This window comes from Phascolarctos cinereus, unplaced genomic scaffold (genome assembly GCF_003287225.1).
Source record: "Phascolarctos cinereus isolate Bilbo 61053 unplaced genomic scaffold, phaCin_HiC Scaffold_2;HRSCAF=192, whole genome shotgun sequence".
NCBI lineage: Eukaryota > Metazoa > Chordata > Mammalia > Diprotodontia > Phascolarctidae > Phascolarctos > Phascolarctos cinereus.
In genome coordinates this window covers 33,204,499-33,229,942 of record NW_027555625.1, presented here as the reverse complement: position 1 = coordinate 33,229,942, position 25,444 = coordinate 33,204,499, and the positions used below count along the sequence as shown (strand labels likewise).

Here is a 25,444-nt window from a genome sequence, read left to right as displayed (position 1 = left end):
TCTGGCATACACAGTTTCCTCGGTTTTCATGACCTGTCTGACCTCTCCATCTCAGAATCTTCTGCTAGATCTCCTGCCATGGCACACCCGCTAACTGTGGATTTCTCCAAGGCTCTGTTCTGGGACCATCTCACTGGGTAACCTCATCAGCTCTTCTGGGTTTATCCTTTCTAGGTAGATGATTCCCAGAACTACTATCTCTGGACTTACTCTCCTTCTATACCCCCAGCCGCACATCTCCATCTGCCTAGTGGACATTACTAGTTAGATATTCTTTATTGTATTCAACACAGCCATAATATAACTCATCTTTCCCCTCTAACTCACCCTTCTTCTAAATGCCCCTTTTTCTATTGAGGGTACCACCATCTTTTCAATAACCCAAGTTCAAATTCTTGGCATTAAACTCAATTCTTCACCCTCTCTAACCTTTCACATCAGATCAGTAGCCAAGGTCATTTCTACTTCCACATCTCTTGAATCCATCCCCTCTGCTCCACTCACTCAGATACCACTCTAGTTCAGGTCCTTATCACCTCTTACCTAGGACTGTTACATCAGCCTCCTAACCAGTCTCCCTGACTCAAGTCTCTCCCCCACTCCACATCATCATGACTACTAAAATGAACCACCTATGGTTCCCTATGGCCTTTAGGATCAAATATAAACTCCTTTAATTAGAGGCTTGTAAAGCTCCTCACAACGTGACCCCAACCTACCTTTCCAATTTTAGCTATTGCCTCCTTTCCCACACTATGTAATCCAGACAGATTGTCCTTTCTGTTATTCCTCATATACAACATTGTCAGTCAGTCAATAAACATTATTAAGTGCCTGCTAAGTGTCAGGCATTGTATCAAGTGCTAGGGATACAAATACAAATTTAAAAATGTTTTACACACTCCATGCCTTTCCACTCACTACCTCCTTTGCCTGGAATTCACTCTTTCCTCATCTCCACCCCTTAGCATGCCTTGTTTCTTTCCAAACTCATCTCAAGTACCGCATATCTTTCTTGATTTCTTCAGTGCCCTCCTCCACCTTGAAAATTAGCCTGCATTTCTTCTGTACATATTTTACACATGGTCATATATGTGTTATTTTTCCCAAAAAAATACAAGCTCCCTGTGCCAGGAATGACTTCATTTATACCCTTGTATCTACAGAATACAGTTCTTAGCATATAGAAGGCACTTAATAAATGTTTGTTGACAGATTGTGTAAGTTGTATTTCACTTGCCTTCATGTTCCCTTATTATATAGACTCTTCTGGAGTTTTCCCCTAAAACACGATACTTAAGGAAATTTGTCTAAATATGGGGGTGTGGTCTCTGGTATTAGGAAATAAGAAAATTTCAAAATTTCTTTCATTTCTCAAAACACTTTAATTCTTTTATGTTCCAGGCACTGTGCTAAGCACTAGGGATACAAAAAGGGACAAAAGTCAGTCTCTGCCACAACCTAATGGGGGAAATTAAGCTAGGTAAAGGCACTGATCTGAGTTCTGATTGAACAAAGTTTGTTGTTATTTCTTATTTCGCTTACTTAGGGGATTGGGGACGGGGAGAAGGTATTAAATTAATTTCTTTAACTTTGTTGTAAAGGACAAATGAGACAACTCATGCAAAGCTCTTTGCCAACCTTAAAGTGCTATGAAAATTGACTTATGTGAAGACCTTGTTCTTGTCCCTACCCAGCCACTAACCAGCTATGAGTGAACTTGGGACAAGTAATTTCTCTTTTCTGAACATCTGTAAAAATAGAGGCGGTTGACTAGATCACCTGATGAACTTGAGTTTTAAAAATATTTTGATAAATGTATTTCAGTATAATTGGTTTTCTTTGTAATAGTATGTGTTTTATTTTATGCATGTAAAACTTTATTCTGAGAAAGGGTCCATGGGCTTCCCTGTACCATATGGCCAAAGAGAGGTCTAGGACACACAAAAAAAGGTTAAAAACATCTGGATTCAATCAGCTTATTTCCCCCTAATGCTCTATGACTTAAATGAGTTTTAATTGTTCATTCATTCAACAAACAGCCCCTACTTACTTATGCAAGCACTGAAAGACATACAAATGGTTAAACGAAACATAGTCCCTGCTTTCACAGAGCTTATAAACTGGGATGGGGAACAGAGGCAAATGGAGAGAAACACGATACAAGATATTACATGATGAGTGAATCAGAGTTACAAAACAAAACGCTATTTGGATAACTTTTTTGTTCTTACATGGAAGAGCTTAATGTAAGTAGGAGAGAAAACATCTGGTAATGACTGAAATCAAAAGACATCAATAATTTTTTAAAAAATAAGTCAAATAAAATGGGAGGAAAACAAAGAGAAAAAAGATTTAATTGCTATAGCTCTGCCAACATTCATTTAACCATCCATATATGAAAAACAAAGATGAATGAGACATCCCTGCTTCTAACATGAGGCAGAACAAGTAGCCACCCAACTAAACCCCAAGACAGAAGTGTCCCCCAGCAGGTGCTGCAAATAGGCAGAGACCTGGGCCCTAAAGAAGAGAAAGAAAGGAGATGATCCCCTTAGATCCCATTTGGGAAACTGTTAAGTGCTTTTGATCATTCCAAACGTATGACTCTGGGTGAGTCCATCCGGGTGAGCCCATTCCCTGCATCACGATGCTCTGCTGATGAAGTAATATGGTCACAACTACTGCAAAAACATGATCTGAGAACGATCTGAATTAGGGATGACCCAAAGAGAAATGGGAAGATAAGTGTGTGATGTGAATAGGGGGCAGAACCTAGCAACAACCACTGGTGCCCAAGAAGCGGAGTCAAAAACATTATCACGTGTATGTGTGACCAGAAAGAAATGGGGCCTTTCCTATGTCAAGAATGTGAGACAATAGATGGGTCAATGAGTGCTCTGCTGGAACTCCCAGTCTGCTGTGCTGGCTGGGTGCTCTGTGGAGGATTTCAGTAAAGACAGATTGACACACGAAGATTCAAAGGTATGGAGGGATGCAATGGTGCAGGGAGAAACCAGCTAAGGTAGAATCTGATGAGGATATCAATGAACTTCTAAGAACTGTTTTTACAGATGCTTTGGGGGTGAATTGCTCTCATATGCCAATATCCCTCCCCAACAGAACTCTACCTTGAAGAAGAGAGGGACAGTTTAAACAATCTGACATATTGACATTTCTGTCAGTATATGTCTCATGGCAAACCTTTAATCCAGCACCTCCCTACTAAGAAGAGGGAGGCAGGGTTCATTATCAATCTTCTGTTAGTTAGATAGTCAATAGGCATTAATCAAGTCTGCTATATTCCAGGTTGGGCAGCCAGGTGGCACAGTGGATAGAGCGCTGGGCCTGGAGTTAGGAAGACCTGAGTTCAAATCCTGCCTCAAATACTTACTAGCTGTGTGACCATGGGCAAGTCACTTTGCCCTGTTTGCCTCAGTTTCCTCATCTGTTAAATGAGCTGGAGAAGTAAATAGCAAACTACTCCAGTATCTCTGCCAAGAAAACCCCAAATGAGGTCATGAAGAGTCAGACGTGATGACTGAGACAACTCAACAACAATAATGTTTCAAGTACTGTGCTAAGCACTATGGTTACAAAGACGGAAAAAGCAGTCTCTGCCACAAATAAAATAAAACAAAATAAAACTAGAAAATAAAATAAAACTAGACCCACACATTGACCTGAGTTCTGACTGAACATTGTTTCGGAATTTTGTTGTTATTGTTCTTTCTTAATTCTCACTTAAGTAGGTGACTGGGGGAGGTACTAAACTAACTTCTTTAATTCCTCACTTTAAAATGCGGTAGCGATTATTAGAGAGAGACTAAGAGAAGGCTCAGCTAAGAGAGGTTCATTCCTCTGTGCAGAGGTAGGTCACCCATTTCTATATCACATTATTTCTGAAGGTTTTCTTATGGGCATAATATGAATGACAAAATACTATACTTTGCTTAGCTAAAAATAACAATAGTTCATATATGAACTACATACTTCATATATGTAGTTCACATATATACAGAGTACAGTCAGAGACTTGAGGGACAGCATGTGTGTGTATGTGCATGTGTGTATGTGTGTGTGTGAGAGAAAGAGAAACAGAGAGAGAGAGAGAGAGAGACAGAGAGAGAGAGAGAGAAAGAGAAAGAGAAAGAGAAAGAGAAAGAGAAAGAGAAAGAGAGAAAGAGAAAGAGAGAGAAAGAGAAAGAGAAAGAGAAAGAGAAAGAGAAAGAGAAAGAGAAAGAGAAAGAGAAAGAGAAAGAGAAAGAGAAAGAGAAAGAGAAACGAGAGAGAGAAACAGAGAGAGAAAGAGAGAAAGAGAAAGAGAGAGAGAGAGAGATGCAGAAACAGAAGAGACAGAACTTTCTTCAGGACTCTGAGGCTTCGGACAACATCTACTTCAAATTTCTTCAAGAGAAAATGGCAGAAGAAGGAAGAGGGTTATGGAGTAAGGACCTGAAAAGAAAGACAGGAACAAGGAGAAACTAGCTGGCAAGGTGAGAAAGAACGGGTCAGCAAAATAAATTAGTTGGTAAAAGAAACTGGTGAAGAAGCAAATAAAAGGAAATCTATAAAGGGAAGAGAAACAAGTATAGCTAGAAAGTTGCTGAGCGAAGGAAAAGAAAATTCAAGGTGGCTGTGAAGTTGTTAAGAGATAACCAAAAACTATCAAGCTGGTAAGGAGGTTATTTAGGAAGTACTGTTAACCAGCTTCCACCAACACACACACACACACACACACACACACACACAGAGACCACAGACCGAGAATCTCAATTATGACACACAGAAGGGATCCTACAGTGAGGCATTGCTTGCACAATGCTTAGAAGGGAAGACTAGATTCCAACTGTTAGCATCTCCATTGATCAGGAAGCTTAGGAGCAGAGAGGTGGTGACTCGCCCTAACCCTAAATGTGCCGAGTGTCAGAACCGAGACTTAAACCCAGGTGGTTCTGACTCCACAACTCGGATTCTTCCAAGGAAAGCTGTCAAGGATGGCCAATACTAACTCAAACACAGCATTAAGCAAACAATACTTGTATACTCGGTTTTCAAGAACTTTTCTTTTTCTTTTTTTTTTTTTGCCAACAACCAAACCAATTATTTTCCAACCCAAAGGGGTAAAAATTCTAAGTGGATGAACTCCAGTGTGGGAAGAGCGATGAGACTTGTCCCACTTAGTCCAAAAAGTGCAGACCAAGAAGCAACGGGTAGAGGCTAGCCAAAGATATTTCCACTCTATGCAAAGAAAAGCGTTTAATACTTGCAGCTCTTCAACCAATGTCTAGGTGGCCTGGGGAAGCAGCAGGTTTCCCTTGGATAGAGGTTGTCAAGCATGTCAAGCAAAGGTTGGATGGATGACCAGTTCTTAGGGATGGTGGACAGAACATACCTGCTCAAGGTATGAGACAGCCTAGAGTGATGCTGCAGTCCATTCCAACTCTGAAAAGGATATGATTCTGACTCTCCTCTTATAAAACACACACACACACACACACAGATACAGTGTTTATTTATGGTACTGACAACGACATAAAGGAAATAATACTGGATTCTAAGTTAGAAAAGCCAACTCCAACACTCATTAGCTGTGTGACAGTGGGCAAGTGACTCAACATCTCTGCGCCTCCAATTCCTCATTGGTAAACTGAGGAGGTGGAACTCTGATCTTTGTGCGAGCAGCATCCATTTACAGGTGAGAACACAGACGCCTAGAGTGGGTAAGTGACTTCCTCAGGGTGACAAAGCAGGGACCAATACGTTAAAAGGTAAAGTCATGAGGCATGTTCTCTACCACCAAAATTATGAGGAAGAAATAGAGGAGGCCCACAATTTATGAAAGGGCTGTGTTCCAAAGGACTATTTGTAAATCAATTAGTTGGAGCTCTGAGGTATTTTCCCACAGAAACAATGCTATAAATGGCAGTGAGGTTTCCAGGCCTGCCCACACAAAGTCTAGCTTAACCCATAATATTCCCACTAGGACCATTTCAACTGTACTTCACTCCTAGTCACGTGACTCCAACAGGCCTGGGTTCCGATTGAGGCTGCCAGGAAGCCACTAGCATGATGGAAAGAACAGTGTTTGGGGTCAAAAGAACTGGGGTTCAAAAGTCAACTCTAATGATGCTTTCAATTCTTCCTCTACAACCAACAAAATTTCCTTTCCTACTCTGCCCTTGAATTTCTTCATCCAGAAAATAAAAGCGTTGGACCATCTGACCTAGGAGCCCTCCTTCCTCCAAGCCCCCAGGAAGTAAAGAGAGTAGATATTTCCTAGTGGGATGATTTCTTGAAATAAAAGAAGGGAATGAATTGCTTTGTGCATCTACATTTGCATAAGAGAAGGTAGCTTCTTAGATCACCGGTCCTCCATTCTCTGAATTTCAGAACAAAAGGTAAATTCTCCTTTCCACCCCACCCTACCTCCACTCCAAGAGCCTCAAGAGTTAGTCAAGAAAGATATATGAAGCACTTACTAGGTGCCAGGACCTCCCTAAGCACAGGAGGTACAAAGAGAGCTAGATGGTGCAGTGGAGTCAGGAAGACTGATGTTCCTGAGTTCAAATCTGACCTCAGACATTTACTAGCAGCGTGACCCCGGGGAAGTCACTTAACCCTCTTTGCCTCAGTTTCCTCATCTGTCAAATGAGCTGGAGAAGGAAATGACAAACCACTCCAGCATCTTTGCCAAGAAAACCCCAAATGGGACCGAAAGGACTGAACGACAACAAAGAAAGGCAAAAATATTGTCCCTCCCCCCAAGTAGCTCACATTCAAATAGCAAAGACAATATGTAAACAACTAGGTATTTAGATATGGGGGAGGCGATGGGAAAGACAGGAGAGGGGGAGACAGGAAAGAGAAGGGGGGAGAGAGAGAGAGAGAGAGAGACAGAGAGAGAGAGAGAGAGAGAGAAGAGAGAGAGAGAGAGAGAGAGAGAGAGAGAGAGAGAGAGAGAGAAAGTGAAAGTAATCGGAGCAGGTGGTGGGAAGGCACCAGCAAATCCCAAATTGTAAATGAGAATTTAAAGGGACATAGCCTACATTTTCTCCACATTTTTTTTAACACAGCAAAAATGAGAAATGACACCTCACAAAACAGTTGACAACAATGGAGAAGGCTTGGCATGATACCCACCAAAGGCTATTCACTATTCATCCAGAGAACATTTCTATAGGTCAAAGTGGGAGGCCACCAAATAGAGGCAAACTGGAACATATCTGCCATTGTTCCAATTAAAGATCTGTTCCCATCAGCAGCTGCAGTAGGACCATGGCATTTAGGCCCACAACATCTTCATGCCTGATTTGCTGTAGGAGATCATAGAAGTGGAACTTAGAAAGATAAAGCCAGAAAGAGCAGGTAGACGAGAACCCAACAGAATAAAATCTTTGCTTTTCTTCAAGGTATCTCAGAGAAACAACTATAATGTGTAGTCACCCCATCAGACTGAGAACTTGGGCCTTTTGCACAGTGCTTGGCCCGTTTGCCATTTGGAAGACCAATTAGCCTTCAAATAGACGCTTCCATAGTCTTTCTTGAAGGGTTTTCAACAGCTAGTTCTGGGAAATGTCTATTCTACTCATATTTTCAAACTTCAAAGCTTTTTTTTTAAATTAAATTTCTAATGACTTACAGCTTTAAAAATCTGCTTTGCAACCTTTAAAACAATTTACATAAAAGACAGTTCCTTTGATATTGCAAAATGGTTAACTGGTCCCCTCAGTTCTCAAAGAGAATAGAGCTTATCTCTCCATAAAATGCCTGGGGGTTACATTTGGAACCATTATCGACTTTAACATGGCAAATTCCATAAGAATGTCTTCTTCTAAGTCTATATCCAAGTCAATGACAAAAGAAAGTAAGCACCTTGAAGGGAGGAACTCAAGCCCACAGTAAAAGCTTAATTCATGCTAGTTGAACTGAATCCAATAGAGACCTCCTTCTAAGCAGAAATTGCATCCATGTTGTAGGTCAATCCTATCTAACTCTCTGGGTTCCCATTTTGGGTTTTCTTGGCAGATACTGGAGTGGCTTTCCATTTCCTTCTCCAGCTCATGTTACAGATGAGGAAACTGAGGTACATAGGGTTAAGTGACTTGTCTAGGGTCACAGCTAAAAGTGTCTGAGGCTGGATTTGAACTCCTGTCTTCCTAAGTTTTACATAACAAATCTTTTTATTAAGGGGACCTGTTCTGTGAAGTTTAGATTCAGTCAAAGGGCTGCACTTGAGGACCTAGAGGGCCACACATGGCCTGGAGGCTGCAGGTTCCCCACCCCTGTGACCTTATGTACTACCATCCATCACCAAACTGTCTTCTTCCCACTCATAAACATGGCAGTCTTTGTCAACTGCTTTGCTAAAATACATGTAAGCTCTATCTATCTTCAGCACTGCCCCCATTTATCAAAGGGGTTGGACATGAACCCATCTTGGTTTCTTCATAAACAATCATTCCTTCTGTTTCTAAATAGTCATCATTTTAAACAACTGGTCAGGAATCCAAGTCAAACTCATTCACTGGTCTGGGGTACTCAGTCTCATCTTCCCTTTCTAAAAAATGAGATTTTCCTTCTCCAGGCCTGTAGGACTGCAACTAGGCAGTGCAGTGGTTAGAGCACTGGGCCTGCAGTCAGGAAAATGAGTTCAAATCTGGCCTCAGATACTTACTAGCTAGCTGTGTGACTCTGGGAAAGTCACTGAACCTCTATCTCCCTCAGTTTCTTCAACTGTAAAATGGAGATAATAAAAGCACCTCTATCACAGGGCTGCTGTGAGGATCAAATGAGGTATCTGTAAAGTGCTTAGCCAGTGCCTGGCACATAGTAGGGGCTTTATAAAAGCTTGTTCTCTTCCCCTTCCCCTCCTTTCTCCCTGCTCATTCACCGATAGTCAATTGTCAATCACTTCCAAAGCTTATTTCAGAATCCCAGGTTGAAGTTCATCTGGTGACTCAAAATCACAGGGCAGGCCAAGGTGAGATCTCTCATAATCTCTCTCTGCTTATCTTGGGTAACAATGCCTTTCTCTTGGCCAATTTTGTTCTGTCCTTTCCAGTCCAAGGATCTTACTGCTCCTGGGTAGTAATTGCCTTCTAGTTAAACTGTGTGTACGTTGAGGGCTATTTACATATTGGCTCCATGGGAACTCCTTGAGGGAAGGGCCAGAATTTTCATCTTTCTTTATATCCCCATTTCTCAACCCAGTGCCTGGCACACAATGCTGGGGGACTGAAGAATAGGATAAAATTCCTTCCTAAAATTTCACTCCTATCTGGGATCTCTAAAGCAACAAGTCACACACAAACTTACATCCCAGTGGACCCTTCTTTCCCTAAGGCCTTCCCCCGAACTTCCTCACTAGGTTTTAGGTGGACACCCTCCCCCATTCCAGCCTCAAGGCAGCCCTTCCAACAGAGCTTCTCCCACTCCCCCTAGATTCACCGAGGAAAGAGGAGGCACAATTATAGGCTCCCAACCCTGGAGCTGGAGGTTCCTCAGTAGCTATCCAGTCTGACTGTCATTTTGTAGATAAGTAAAATGAGGCCTAGGGAGGTGACTTCTCCAAGGTTACTCAAGTTGGGTCAGCAAGTTCCAGTATTTCCCGGTCCCATCCCTCACTTCTCTTCTGAAATTCACCCTGCCCTCTATTAACAGTCTTTATCATTAACATCTTCATCACCACCACCCACTATCCTTCATGACACATTTCCTCTTTCCTTGACGATGGGAGGACTGTTGGAATTGGAAATGGAGCTGAATGAGGTCTCAAATTCTGCTTCCCAATGTATTACATGTACTGAATGTAGTCTTTGGTGAGTCATTTAAACTCAGCCTCAGTTTCCCCATCTGCAAAATGGAAGGTCTGTCAATAAATGACCTGTTAAGTCCTTCAGGTGCCCCCCACAGTCTTCCAAAATCAAATAGACTCCTTAGTTTGGCACTCAAGGCCCTCCAGAATCTTGATCTGGCCTACCTGATCTCATGATGCATTCTCTCCCTCCAGCCCCCCTCTAAGTACTTTGGGCTGTGGGTGAATACAATATTCCCCCTTGACACCTTCTGGCTTCTTCCACATTCCAATTTTCTACCTTGATCATAATTTTTAATTAATTAATCTAAAGGCCCTATTATCAATACCCTCACTGTAGCCGGATGGTTTGGAGGGCACATTTCTTTCTAATAAATTTATCATATGGAACAATTTTTATCCTTCATGGCACAAAGGAAGGAGCACCGACTCTGGAGTCAGATCCCAGCCCACTCCCTCACTCCTGCTGCTTGGTAGCTGTGAGACCTTGGACAAGTCATTTTACTTCTTCAAGTTAAGGGCTTCACGTTCCTCATCTGTGAAATGAAGGGATTGGAGAAGATGACTTAGCAAGTCTAGTCCAGCTCTACAGCTACGATCCTTTGTTCCTAAATTATCTACTCCTCCTTTAGACAGAATGGAATAATTCATTTTTAGTTCAAATTTCTCCTTTCCAGACTAGCTTCTCCTTCAACTCTCCCCCATTGGACTTACCTTCTCTCTAATCTACAAGTTCTTAACCTGGAATCTATTGACTCTTTAAAATATTTTGATTATTAAATTAAATTTAAAATAAAATACTTTGCTAAATTAAATTTAAAATAAAATAAATATTTTGATAACTGTATTTCAATATGATGATTTTCCTTTGTAATCCTATGTATTTTTATTTTACACATTTAAAAACACGATTCTTTATTATGCACAGTAACAACAACATTGTGCAATGGCTAACTTTGATAGACTTAGCTCTTCGTAGCAATGCAAGGATCTAAGACAACTCCAAAAGACTCATGATGGGAAATGTTACCCACATCCAGAAAAAGAACTATGGAGTCTGAATGCAGATCAAAGCATAGTATTTGCTCTTTTCATTTGTTTCTTCTTTCTCGTGGTTCCCCTCATTGGTTCTTTACCTCCCATTGGGCTTCTTTACAACATGACTAATATGAAAATATGTTTAATATGAAAGTATATGTAGGGCCTATATCAGAATTGCATGCCCTCTTGGGAGGGGGGAGAAAACTTAGAATTCAAAATCTTATAGAAGTGAATGTTGAAAAAATAATTGATTAATTTGAAAAAAAAAACATAATTCTTAGAAGGGGTCCACAGGTTTCAGACTGCCCAAGACCAAAAAAAAAAAGGTGAGGAACCCTTGCCCCATACAGAGGCCTTGGTAACTTTCCCGTTCTTGTCACGGGCATCACCTTCCATCCATCCAGGCTCATGCTATCAGAGTCACCTTCACTTTCCATCTCCCTCACCCTGCTCTGCCCCTTCACCAATCAACTGCCAAGTCTTGCCAAATTCCACCTGTACCGACTATCTCACATCTGGACCCTCTCTCCATTCACACTGCTAGCCACCCTAGTCCTAGGCCCCCATCACACGGACTAATCCAGGGGCAGCCTCCTTCACTTCTCCAGCCTTTTCCAGCTCTAAATCATCCTTATCACTGCCATCAAATGGAACAGATGTTCATACAGCACAGGTCTGACCTTGTCACTCCCCCAGCTCAAGAAGCTTCAGCTGCTCCCTCTTGCCTCTAGGGGAAGGAAGATACAAACTTCTCTGGCATTTCATCAATCAATAATTTAACTTACCAATTAATTTATTAATCAATTAATTTAAAAATTTGATCAATTTATTAAGTGTCCCCTATGTGTCTGGCACAAAGCCCTACATAATTTGTCTCCAACCTATCTTTCTGAACTTATTTTTTAATTAGTCCCTCATCCATTATACAGTTCAACCAAAATGACTGACTAACTGTTCCCTGGACCCTCCTCTGCATCTTCCTTCACATAGGCTGCTGGTTCCTAGGCCTGAAATGCCTTCTTTTCTCTTGGAATCTCTGGCTCAATTCAAGGCTCAACTCAAGTGTTACCCACTGGAAGCTTTTCCTGATCTCCCCCCCCCCCCCGCTCCACCAATTATTTGGTATTTTCTTTGTACACAGTTTGCTTTTCTGCAATATTGTGGTCTTTTCTAGAAGAGTAGAGAAATGGGCAGCATTAAGGGAAAGGACTGACTGCATTTTGGGTTTTGTACCCCTGGGACCTTGCATGGGGTCTGATATATAGTAGGTGCTTAATACATGCTTGTTATCCAACTAAATTGAAGAATGAAGCCATACTATCACCTCCATCTCTCTCTCTCTCTCTCTCTCTCTCTCTCTCTCTCTCTCTCTCTCTCTCTCTCTCTCCCTGTCTCTCTCTCTCTCTCTCTCTCTCTCTCTCTCTCTCTCTCTCAGCTCCATACCAACCCAAAAGAAGGAAAAGGGATTTAAAGCTCAAGGAACAGTCCAGCCCTTAACCACACCTTCACCTAAAAGATGGCGGAGGTACAAGAACCCCAACTTCTCCAGCAATCTGGGCAGGGATTCTCCCTGTAGGCCATTCCATGTAAAGGTCCCACATTAAACACAGAGTTATACTTGGAGTGAAGTGGAAGCAATGATATATTTAGACTTTTCAAAAACAGTTAGAGTATGAGAATTTTCCCCAAAGTAGTTTGTTTATACGAGGCTGAGAGAAAAGGCCTCCCTTGGCTCCAGAGCACATCTGTACACGCGACCTCAAAGGTGGGGCCTCCTGGGCCGCAGAAATCCTCAAGAAACAGCAGCTTTGGAAGAATTTCTACTTGGGTTTCTTTCTGTTAAATGACAGAAGGGTGTGCTTCAGATGCTGGCCCAGAATTCTTTAAATAGTGACTATCCTACAAAAATCCATAATCCAACAATCCATCTTTGATCTCAATGATTCACAAAGTCCCTCCACCAATGCAGATCACCACCCTTCCAACATCACATTGCCACTTTCGTCCAAATCTTCCTACATTGGGTCCAATCCACAGTGAGGCCTTCCTCAAGTTCTCTCGACATCCCATGGGTACCCATAGAGCCGGAGCACAGTTCACCAGCTATCTATCACTATCACCACATGCATGATCAACCCACCTTCTTTTTTGGTCACACGTTTCCTTCAGAATCCAGCTTATTTTTTTTAATACCGATATTCTCACAAACAGCAGTGCTTTTAAAGTTACAAGCTGCATTTATTATCTATTTAAAAGGCAAAGCAGGCCATATATAACAGATTCTCAGTTTTATGTACAATGTTCTTTTGTTTTCCACTGTATTTGGAAACATTCATTTTATTTGGTAAGTTCAGAATAATTTTTTTTAAAAAAATAAATAACACTAATATTCCACTGAGGCTGTAGAGTCTCAGACTAGTCAGAGGATGATGGAATATGCCTGTCTGTCATTTGCATGGTGGGTATGGGAGGGCTCAGGAATAGAGAAAGGCAGAAGATAACAGCTGTCCCTGACTTTGGTTTGTTCTGGAAAAAGACCCTGGCATTTACAAAGTGCTCTATATACTTGCCCACATCACCAAGGATTTATTAGATAACCACTTTGTGCCAGGTACTGTGTTCCAGATTCTGTGTTAGGTGCCGGCAGAGGAATATAAAAATAAGAGACTCTTTGCCACAATATAGGGACATTCTGGGGCAGCTAGGTGGTGCAGTGGATCGAGCACCAACCCTGAAGTCAGGAGGACCTGAGTTCAAATCCCACCTCAGACCAAACACTTGACACTTACTAGCTGTGTGACCCTGGGCAAGTCACTTAACCCCAATTGCCTAAAAAAAAATTTAAAAAAATTTTTAAAATATAGGGTCATTCTAGGATAGTGGCCCTAGAGCTAGAAGAGGCCACCTAGTCCAGCCCCTTCATATTACAAGTGAGGAAACTGAGATCTATAGTATATATATATATATATAGTTTACATATATAAATATATAATATACATATATAGTTTATATATAAGTAAATATACACTATATGGTTTATATATAAATATATAATATATAGTTTATATATATAAACATATAATATATATAGTTTATATGGTTTATTTTAAATTTAATTTGCCCAAGGTCACACAAATATTAAGTAACAGTGTACTGAAAATGCCAGAGGCACCTGAAAAAAACATACAGTGATGGGGGTGGGGAAGGGGTGAGTACTAACAACTGGGGAGACCAAGAAAGGCCTCATTTGCTCTTTAAAACCCTGTGAAGTAGGTATGGCATGAATTATGCCCATTTTTCTAGATGAGGAAACTGAGGCTCTCAGAGCTAATGACTGGTACATGGTCAAATGGTTCTTAAAGTGTCAGGAGAGTAAATTCAAACCCAGGTCTAGGCCAATTCCAAGGTTAGCAGTGGCCCTCTCTTAATTTGAGAAATATTAAAAAGAGAATAGTTAATGTCAACACAGTAGCTACTATAGGTTAATCCAAGGACGCAATTAACTCTGAATTTCTCAGGAAACTAAATAAAAAGTTTTCATTTCCAAAGTCATAATCCATAGTAACTCTGACTATAATTACAAGCTGAAAAGCTACAGTAATATTTAAACGACTAGTGTCAATCTTAAACAATTTGTACTAAGAATCAAACCATTCCTAGCCCACTTAACTAAACCATGAAGCCTAACAGGTAACATTCTGCAGAGATGAAAAGCACAAAAGACAGTGTGATAGGCACTGGGCTAACAAAAATGAGAGAAAAAAAACAGCCTACCCTCAAGATGGTTACAATCTAATAATAGCTTGTGTTTATAGAGGACTTTAAGGCTAGCAAAGTACTTTATGCAACATCAGATTCCCACAACAACCCAGGGAGGTAAGAGCTACTATTATCCTCATTCTACCAATGAGGAATCTTAGGCCTGTGGAGGTTAAGTGACTGGCCCAGGGTCACATAGGTAGTATACAACTAAGATTCAAACTCAGATCTTTCTGACTCTATCCAAGTTCAGCACTCTTATCACTGTTTCACCTAACCCTAACTCTGAGCCTTATCTATTTAGCTTTGACACTGAGCATTAGGTCATTAACTATTATTAATTTTAAAGGACTTTTAGGGGTAACTAGGTGGCACAGTGGATAGAGAACCAGCCTTGGAGTTAGGAGAACCTGAGTTCAAATCTGACCTCTGACACTTACTAGCTGTGTCATCCTGGGCAACTCACTTAACCCTGTTTGCCTCAGTTTCACATCTGGAAAAAGAGCTGGAGAAGGAAATAGCAAACTACTCCAGTATCTCTGCCAAGAAAACCTCTCACTGCGTCACAAAAGAGTCAGACAAAACTGAAAAAACAACTAATTGTTTTCTAAACCAATCCTGGCACAGAGTAGGCACTTAAATAGTTGAATTATTGTAAGGCTTGAATTATTGTAATATTGTAGGATGTGAGCCATAAGAACTGGAAGGGACCTTTGACATCATCACATCATTTTCTTCAATTTACAGATGAGGAAACTGAGTCAGGGCTAGATTATAGATCTCCTGACTCCAAATTCAGCATTCTCTTCCACTGTATCAAGCTGCCTTTTACTTTCTTCACTGAGGAACCCTGATGTGCACAGGTGAAAGCAATGTTAACAATATATAAGTGGGTCTCAAAAGGAGGGGAGGATAGTAAGTATCTTAAAAGGTCAGAATAAAGACAGATCATCTTTGAGTGATGAAGGAGGGGGAAGCTTGAGGGGCCAACCCAGGTCTTTTTGGATTCTGACTCTGTCCCTCAGTGAGTTAGCTAGCCACATTAATTTTGTGTCATTTATGAATTTCGCCTTGTATCTATTTCATATCTACCTTTATTGACTACTACTTTAGATCATAAGCTCCTTGAGGGCAGAGACCATTTTTCTTTTTCTTTTTTTTGATGCCCTGAAGTACACAACATTGTGCCAAGCACAGTTAGCACTTAATAAATGCTTTTGGATTGATTCTTATATATACCTATACAAATTCACATCAGTGTGGTTGGTCTCTGCCTCCTCTTCCCACTCCAATCTTTGCTCTAAGCTGCCAAATTAATCTTCTTAATCTGCATTTCATCTCTGGGAGTTTTCACTGGCCATCCTCCATGACTGGAGGCTACCCCCATACCTGGAATTCTCTCCCTCCTCACCTCTGCCTCCTGGTTCTTCTGAGGACCAGCTACAATCCCACTTTGTGTAAGAAGAATTTCCTCATTCCCCTTAATGCTAGCTAATACTCTAAACTCCTCTGGGGCAGGGAACCTTTCCTTTTTTGTCACTGTATCCCCAGCACCTAGCACACACTAGGTGCTTAATAAATGCTCAACAATTGATCTATGCCCTTATTCAAACCACTGACAGAAATGTGCCCTTTGCTAGGGAAGGATGCTGACAGTGAAGCCCCTTAATGGCAATAGTGTAGGGAGCTCTCCCCAACCCCACTGGAAATCCTTACAAATCTCAGAGAAGGGCCAGGGCAGAGAAATCACTTCAGATGGAGCTGGAGATCAGCCAGGTTAGGTACTCAAAGATCCCAACCTACTGGCTAGTGACCTACTCGGCCATGGACAAGGGACCATTTTTAGAGGCAGCTAAGTGGCCCAGGGAACAGCATGATGGATGGGAGACAGGAAAACCTGCATTTGAATTCCACCTCAGTCACTTAACAGCCAGAACGAGACAACCTCTCTCAGCCTCAGTTTCCTCATCTGTAAAATGGGTACCTATCTCAAAGGGATGTTGTGAGAATGAAGCTTTAATGTGCTGTTTAAACATTAGCTACAACTATTAAGATAACAGTGATGTTATGTTTTTGAAGGACTAATCCAAAGGCTGGAAAGTGGCTGACCAGGAAATAAGTTAATTAAGGGAGGCAGCCCAATGTAATCAATAAGTGTCTACCAGTGAGTCAGAAGTGTTGGCTTCAGATCCTGCCCTTTTCTTTCTTTTTTTTTCCCCCTGCCTTTTTTTCATGACTTATTAGTTGCATGACCAAGGGCATGTCTGCTCTGTGACCTTTGTTTTCTCTTCAACAAAATGGGAATCCTAATAGTACCTAATTCATAGGTTTGTCAGGAGGCTCAAATAAGAAGGCTTTGCAAACTTACCAGGGCTACTTAATCTCCCAATAGGACAGAAGTCTTTTGGGAGCCTGGGGTCAGTTTTGTTTCCACCTTTACAACCCCTGCAGCTAATATAGCCCCTGGAACATACAGTAAGTAATAGGGCTTTGTTGAACTGAATGACAGCAATGACATAGGCCCAGGCTGGTAGAAGTGAGAATGAAGAAAGGAGGTGGATCCAAGAAAGAATTGAAAGACACTCCCCCCCCAAAAAAACAAAAACAAACTCCACACACTTATAGTAGCAGTTGAATGGATACAGGACAGGAAGGTGCGTGGGAGGGTGGGAAGGCAAGGTAAAGGGTAAAGTTGCAAAAACGGACTGTTCCAGGGCCCTCAGGTGCCATTAACTAAAATAAGGAAGTTAGGAGGACAGCTGATTTGGGAGGGGAAGATGATAAGTTTTGATTTGTATTCATCCCAGTTTAAAGTCATGGGATCATAGTACTAGAAATTTAGCAATGAAAGGGCCCTCAGAAACCACTGAGTCTAAACCTCACGTTTTCCAGAAAAATACACTGAGGCAGAGAGAGGGTGAGTAATGTGTACAGGTCACACAAGTAGGCAGGAGCTGAATACAGATTCTGGCATCTATTCCAGCGCTCTCTCCACCACACCATGAAGAAAAAAAATGAGAATGGTCCACCAAGATCCCCCACCCCAAGAATAATACTTCAGGTTTCAAACTGATGAAAGCTCTTTGGAGTATGAATATATCACGAGTCTTGGGCGCCCAAGAGTGGAGACTGTGAGACAGAGGGCCTGGGTTTAAATCCTGGCTCTGTTAATTACTACCTGTGACAAGTCAAACCTCCCAGAGCCAGTTTCCTCGTGGGTAAATGGGGGCGGGGCAAGGTCCTTTTCAACTCTCAATTTATGACCCTATATTCCATAAACAAAATAACCCTAAAGAAAAGTAGCACCTATTGCTGGTGTCTTACTGTACCATCCATCTTTCAGCAACTTTTTATTTTATTTTTTAAGAAAAGCCAACAACCAGGAGTCATACGTCTGGATTTTGTTTGAGAAATACAAGATACAGAGCTCTGTCCAGGTACAAAAGGGGAATCTGGACGCAGCTCTGATCGTTCAATGCTATGTCAGTCACTTACTTGCCCATCAGGCTATAATGTGAAGTTGGATGTGAAGTATTTACTATTAGCCCCAATTCACCCACCAGGCCCTGTCTTCTTTCCTGCTCCCCTCAACCACCCCACAGATCCTAAAGCCAATATTTAGGAGTGGGAAAGGAGTCTTAGAGGCAAAGGAGGTCAGCACCCTCATTTTACAGATGAGGAAACTGAGGCAGAGAGGTTAAGGACTTGCCCACGATCACACAGCTAGTGTCTGAGACAGGATCTGAACTCAGGTCTTGCTAACTCGAAGCCCGGCACTCTCTCCACTGCCTCACCCACCTACAAGTCAGAGAAATACGGGAAGGAGGGAAGCAGAGGGAGGTGCTTCCTTACTCCTCACCTAGCCAACCTCATGGGACAAGGGTTTGAAATTGCAATGAAAGACAGCAAAGACAGCCACTTCAGTACTGATAACACCTAGCTCCGAGCATAGCACAAAGTAGGCATTTTACAAAGGTTTGTTCAATTGAATTCAATGAGCAACATTCAAAGTTTTCATAAGTTCAAGACCTCCCTACCCCCACCTTAAAAATCCCAGTGAAAGTGAGGAAGTTGGAGCTGAGAAAGAGACTGGGGCCGGCCAAGGTGTGAGCTCCAGCAGCCAGGGGCCCCTCATGGGCTTGAGGCACCCGCGCCAGGAATCCAAGGCCAGCTCAGGAGCACAGAGAATCCTCCTCCTGGAGTCTGAGCCATTTGCAGAGAGGTAGATTTGGGCCCAAGGACCCGAGGAGTCCAGGGGTAAGCCACTGGCTCCTCTCCCCAGCTTGCACCCAGACCACAGCTCGGGCAATTTGCTTAATCACCTCTTTAAATGCCAATGATGAGGAGCCAGACAATGTAAGCCCATTAAGGGCTTGAAAGCGTCCGGACCCTTCACTTTAAATGAGAAAAGACCTGCAAACAAAAGCCCCCCCCCCACAAACGCCAAGTTCCTCGACTTCCAATGGTAGGTTCGCTACCATTGTTTTCGCCCTGAGAGTTGGGCTCAAGTTTTTTAAGCCTCCAGAAGGACCACAAGTGTTTGCTTTTTTAGTATGGGTGTGTTTAATAACCCTCCACAAGTAAGAAATAAAAAGTGTGTGCTTGGTGACCGGAAGGTGAGGGAAGGCCAGCAGCAAGTTAGGTGGGTGAGCGAACCCGTTTCTGCAGCGGCGCCACAGAATACAGCAGGGCTCCTCTGACCGCAGCCCGGCTCCCGCAATAGAAATTGCCGATCAGAAAGTTGGTTTTCCCAGAAAGGGCGGGGGTAGTAGGGAGACAAACCAACCATCACCGGTCTAACACTCGCGCCCGGCTCTCAATCATACTTTTGTACAAACTCCTGAGAATTCCAGGGAGCAAAAAGACAGGCAGTCCCCGCCACCCTCCGCTGGCACAGGACCGCTTGGTGCATCGGGATCCCCAAAGTGCAGCCAGCCCCTAAAAGTGGGGGGCTGTAGTAGGGGGACACGTCTCTCCTTAAGCTACCAGCATCCGCAGCCTAAGCCTGCTGAACCACCAACACCGCGGCGGGGATGGAGGGGAGAAGCCGGAGCCCGGAGCCGGAACCCCAGCTTTACCAAGTGCAGAGCTGAGCAACTCTGCAAACTAGTTGTGCTGAGGACCCCAGCCAGTATCCGGCCCACCCCACCCCCTCCGACCCCTCGGCTCCTCTCACTCTCCCCCTCTCCCGCAGGAAAGGCGAGGGAGCACAAACCGCCCTCAGCCCAGCACACATTCCCTCCCCTCTCCCCCACCGCTGGGCCCCACTGCAGCCGCTTACCGTGCGGGCGCCGCTGGGGGACAGGGGTCCGTTGGGGAGGTAGGGGCTGCTCAGATCTGGGATCATCAGGAAGGGGTAGCCTGGGTAAGGAGGTCCCTTAAAGAAAGCTCCATCCTGGGGCCTCCTCACTGGAGTGGGGCAAGAAGGGAGAGCCGGAGTGAGGCAGGGCCAACTTGGAGGGAAAGGGGAGGGAAGCAGGGGGTGCGGGGCTGCGAGGGCGCATGTACTCCCGAGGAAGGGTGCCTACCCCGAACCCTACCCAAAGTGAGAAGGGAGCGGGGGCGAGGATAAGGGATAGGGGCAAGGGCTAGTCCGGGCCAGGTAGGTTAAGAGGAGGAGAGGAGAGCGGAGCAGCCAGGAGGAGTGCGGGGCGGGGAGGGGGCTGGCCAGGGTCAAGGGGCGAGTGGGCAGCGGGGCAGGAGAGAGAAAAGGTGCTGAGAGGGAGCCCCAGGAAGGAGCTGGTGTAGGTGCCCGGGAGTTCGTGGGGCGGGGGCCGGACAAGGGGCCACATACCTTCAGCGAAGTATTCCCGTGGCTTCTGGAAAGGGTCCCGGGGGGGCTGCGGGCGCCGCTCCGCCTGCGGAGGAGACACAAAGGCAGGCGCGGAGTGAGAGAGTGCGCGGGCCGGGACCGGGTGCCGGGGTCCGGGAGAGCTGGGGTGGGATGGAGGGACGAGGGGGATGACGGGCAGGGTCCGGGGAAGGCAGGCAGGGAATCCGGGGGTAGCGGGCAGGGGGCGCGGGGGGAAGCAGACCGGGGACCCGGGGAGGCGGGCCTGTTCTACCTCGGAGTCCGAGCTACTGCTCTGGTTCTCCGACTCGTTGACCAGCGATGACTTGACCTCATCCAGGTCCCGCTGGGCCGAGGCGCTGTCGCTGCTCGGCTCCTGCTCCTCGCTGCCCTCGTCCTGAAAGGTGATGAGCTCGTCGTTGGCCCCGAGGTCATCGCCGCCGCCAGCCCCCCCGCTGCCGCTGCCGCCGCTTCCTCCTCCTCCGGCTCCGGCTCCTGCTCCGCCGCCACTGCCCCCGCCGCCGCCGCCGCCGCCGCCGAGCTGGGGCATAGTGGGGCCGGCCGGGTGGCCGGGGCTGCGCTGCGCCCCGCCGCTCCGCTCCGCCTCGCCTCTCCGCTCCGGGCCCCGGCGCGCTTGCCCTGGCCCCGGGTCCCCGCCGCCGCCCCCGCGGGCTGGGCTGCCCTGCGCCGCTGCGCTCCCCCGCCCGCTGGGCTCGGCGCCCCCTCTGCGCTTCTCTGCGCTCCGCTCGGCTCGCCTCGGCTCCGCTCCACTCAGCTCAGCTCCCAACAAAGTTTGACAGGGCGTGGCGCCCGGCGGGAAGTGGGGCCGGCCCGCGGGGAAAGGGGCGGGGGGGCTGGGGGCGGCCGGGAGGGGAGCCGAGCTGGGCCGGGGGGCTAGGCAACGGGCTCCTCGCGGTGGCTCCCGGGCAGCGTCGCGCCGCGCCGAGGGCTCCCCAACTCGCCACCGCCGCCCGCAGCCCCACCGGGGTGTCCCAGCTCCTGGCCGGCCGGGGAGGGGCCAGAAGGGAGGAAAGGAGGGAAGAGGGGGGACGGCAGAGGAGGGGCAGCGGGCCTGGGGGGAGGAGCCCCAGCTGCAAGCTGACACCGGCTCCGCAGGGACGCTGGGACGCGGCGCCTTCAGGGACCGGCTCCCAGGCCCCCAACTCCTCCCCTCTGGCCCGGCCGCATGGGCGCACACCCCCTTCCCGGGGCAGTCCCAGCCTGCAAACACGCTCCGACCAGGTCCAGGGTACCTTCCTGGTCCCAGCCCTTGGACCCCCGCCGGGCTCCTGGCAGTCCCCAGCCTAGTCCCCGGCTCGCTCCTCCCCTCCACTGAGTTTCCCAAACCCCAGCCTCCCAGAGTCCCTCGCACCCCCAGCTCCCACGACTTCCTTCCCAGCCCTAAGGAACTCTCCTCTAGTGCCCTGGCCCTGGGCCGGCCAGGCCCTGTCCGCTCTGCCTCCATCCTGGTGGGCAGCACTGCCCCCCTGCGGGAAGGCTTCGCACTGGCTACGCAGCCTCGGACCCTGACTTCAGTCTGACTCTAGAGCCAGGGTAGCGGGAGTCTCACCCAAATCCCGCAGCTGCCCACCCTTCAGAAGGTGCTCTGATGTAAGTATCTGCTCTGTCACTTTAGAATCTAGTACTCCATACCACCTCACCACCTCCCCACCGCTCCAAACACACACATTCCCCTTTCAATACCCATCTCCCAATATCTTTGGACTGGGTCAGTTTACTGAGAGAAAGTTAACTGGATAACAGAAAGCTCTAAATTGTATCATTCTAGATCAGGTCTGAAAGAAAGCCAGAGAGCACACTCCACACTCCACCCCGCCCCCCACCCCCCATGCTTCCGTCCGAGTTCCTTCGATAGCTAATCCCAACCCAGTCTGCACAAACCAACCAATTAAAGGAAGATATATAGTAGGGCAGCCTAAGAGCCCGTGGGGGTCCAGAGAACTAAATTTAGGACATTGGGAATCAAAATGCCTGGTTATTTCTACTACAAGGGTTCTCAACCTTTTGGTGATCATCTACCCCTTTGGCAATCAGATGAAGCTATGAACCCATTCTCTGAATAATGGCTTGTTGCCTACATTCATAATTGAAGGAAATGTTCGATTCCAGTTAGGAGTTAGTAAAAAATAAAAATATTATTTTATTCATTTATTTTTAGGGCAGGTAGGTGACACAGTGAATAGAGCTCTGGCGCTGGAGTCAGGGAGATCCATCTTGCTGAGTTCAAATGTGGCCGCAGACACTTACTGGCTGTGTGACACTGGACAAGACACTTAACCCTGTTTGCCTCGGTTTCCTCATCTGTAAAATGAGCTGGAAGGAAATGGCAAACCACTCCAGGATCTTTGCCAAGAAAACCCCAAATGGGATCATAAAGAGTTGGGCACAACTGAAACAAAAAAAAAATTTTTTCCCCACCAAAGTTCCTAGACTTTCTGAAATGTATTTTATGGATCCCCTGAGGATCTGTGTTCTCCTGGTTAAGAATCCCTGCCCTACTATATCCCAAAGAGATCATAAAAATGGGAAAAGGACCCACATGCACAAAAATATTTATAGCAGCTCTTTTTGTGGTGGCAAAGAATTGGAAATTGAGAGGATGCCCATCAGTTGGGGAATGGCTGAACAATGTAATGGAATGCTATGGTGCTATAAGAAATGATGAATAGGCTGATTTCAAAAAAGCCTGGAAAGACTTGTATGGTCTGATGCTGAGTGAAGTGAAGACAACCAGGAGAACATCGTACACAGTAACAGCCACGTTTGAGTGATAATTAATATTGATAAACTTGACTCTTCTCAGCAATTCAAGGATCTAAGACATCTCCAGTGGCCTCGAGATAGAAAATTCTATCCATAAAGAAGAAAGAACTATGGAGTTTGAATGCAGATTGAAGCACACTATTTGCTATTTTGTTTTCTTCTGTTTTCATTTTGTTTCCTCTTTCTGGTGGTTCCTCCTATTGGTTCTAATTCTTACAACATCGCTAATGTGAAAATATGTTTAATAGGAATGTATATGTATAGCCTATATCCGATTGTGCACCGTGTTGGGGAGGATACTGGGGAGGGACAGGGAGAAATATTTTAAACCCAAAAGCATATGGAAATGATTGTTGATAAATCAAAATAAATTAAAAAACAAACAAACAAAAGAATCCCTGCTCTACACAGATACAGCATTAGAAAAGAAGACAAAAGACCTGCACTGGAGACAGGTCTCCACTGTTTCTTTTCTGTTTGACCTTTTTTTAATACCTCCGGTTCTCAGTTTCACCATCTGTACAATGGGAGATAATACTACTTGGGCTATCAACTTCATAAGGTTTATGTTCAAATAAAATGGAAGGTAAAAAGCACGCTCCGGTACAGTGAAAAGGATGAACCTGGAGTCAGGAAAATCTGGGTTCCCATCCTGCCTCTAACAGGACTTACTGTGTGACACTGAGCAAGTCATTTAGCCTCTGTGCCTTAGTTTCCTTATATGTAAGTGAAGAGGTCGGACATGGTGACCTCTAAGGTCCCTTCCTACTTTGAATCTGTGATACTACAACTTATATAATGGGATGTGTAAATATAAGCTGTTGTTATTATTATAGATTGGCATAATAAGGTCAATGAGTCACATAATCAGTTTCCACTCTTGTTAAGTGGCTACAGAGTAGATAGGCAGGACTGAATTTTGGATGAATTTTCCACTGTCAGAAGAGAGTCTCTGATGCCATATCTAAAAATATGAGTGTACCAAACTTCAGAAAAACCTGGAAAGACTTGTATGGACTGATGCTGAATGAAGTGAGCAGAACCAGGAAAATGTTGTACACAGTAACAGCCATGTTGTGGGATGACCAACTTTGGTAGACTTAGCTCTTCTCAGCAATGCAAGGATAGAAGACATCTCTGAAGGTCTTGTAATGGAAGATGATGTCCACATCCAGAGAGAGAACTATGCAGTCTGAATAGATTGAAGCATACTATTTACTTTTTTTTCTTCTCTTTTGTTTCTTCTTTCTTGTGGTCCCTCCTATTGGTTCTAGTTCTTCTTTCCAACATGAACAAGGTGAAAATGTGTTTAATAGGAATGTATGTAGAGTCTATATCAGATTGCATGCCATCTTGGGGAAGGAGGGGGAGAAAATGTTAACTTCAAAAGCTTATGGAAGTGAATGTTGAAAACTAAAAATAAATTAATTGATTTTTTAAAATATGGGTGTAGAATTCTTAGCAATGTGGTATATAGTGGTGTATCCACCACTAGCTTCCATAAAACCCAAAGCAGAGACTCACAGACTTGGACAACTGTGTGTCTCTGGGTGGGTGAGGGTACATTATAGAAATGAAGTTGATAAGGAGGGTCCAGACCGAAGGCCAACAGCACTTAAGATGATGGCTTCTGAGAATCAATTAAAGGAGTTTGAAATGTTAGGCCTAAAGATCATTGTGATCAAGTGTTTGAAGGGTTATCATGGGGAAGAAAGATTAGATTTGTTCTGCTTTGTCCCAGGATTGGGGAAATTGAAGAGAGGCAAGTATCTACTTGGTATAAGGAATATCTTCCCTACCAGTCAGAGATATCCATAATTGGAATGGGTGGCCTCCATTGGTAGCGGTCTCCCTCTTACTAATCTTGAAGCAAAGACTGAATGGGACCATTTGTTGGGCTCAAAGATCACTGCAGATGGCAGCTGTAGGCAAGAAATTAAAAGATGCTTGCTCCTTGGAAAAATAGCTATGGCAAATCAGGATAGCATACTAAAAAGCAGAGATATCACCTTGCCGACAAAGGTCCATATAGTCAAAGCTATGGTTCTTCTTGTAACAAGGTATGGTTGTGAGAGGTGGACTATAAGGAAAGCTGAGCACCACAGAATTGATGCTTTCAAATTGTGGTGCTGAAGAAGGCTTTTGAGAGTTTCTTGGACAGCAAGGAGATCAAATCAGCCAGTATGTAAAGAAACTAATTTAGGCATTGGAAAGTCAAATACCAAAGCTAGAGCTTAAGTACTTTGGCCACA

At 44.7% G+C, this 25,444-nt stretch overlaps 1 protein-coding gene across 2 annotated transcripts in view; it reads right to left on the bottom strand.

Moving 5' to 3' along the window:
* TCF7L1 (transcription factor 7 like 1) overlaps positions 1-21,428 on the bottom strand; it is a 221,445-nt gene extending 200,017 nt beyond the window's left edge. Inside the window, exons 1-3 of one of the 2 annotated variants that reach the window (XM_020969505.2) lie at positions 20,683-21,428; positions 20,412-20,475; positions 19,899-20,026 (exon numbers count right to left, since the gene is read on the bottom strand). In XM_020969505.2, the coding sequence (XP_020825164.1) occupies positions 19,899-20,026; positions 20,412-20,475; positions 20,683-20,958 (468 nt within the window). In that variant the 5' untranslated portion in view covers positions 20,959-21,428. The remainder of the gene's footprint in view (positions 1-19,898; positions 20,027-20,411; positions 20,476-20,682) is intronic. The other variant, XM_020969506.2, reaches the window with a different exon arrangement.
* Between the last annotated feature and the right edge of the window lie 4,016 nt (positions 21,429-25,444).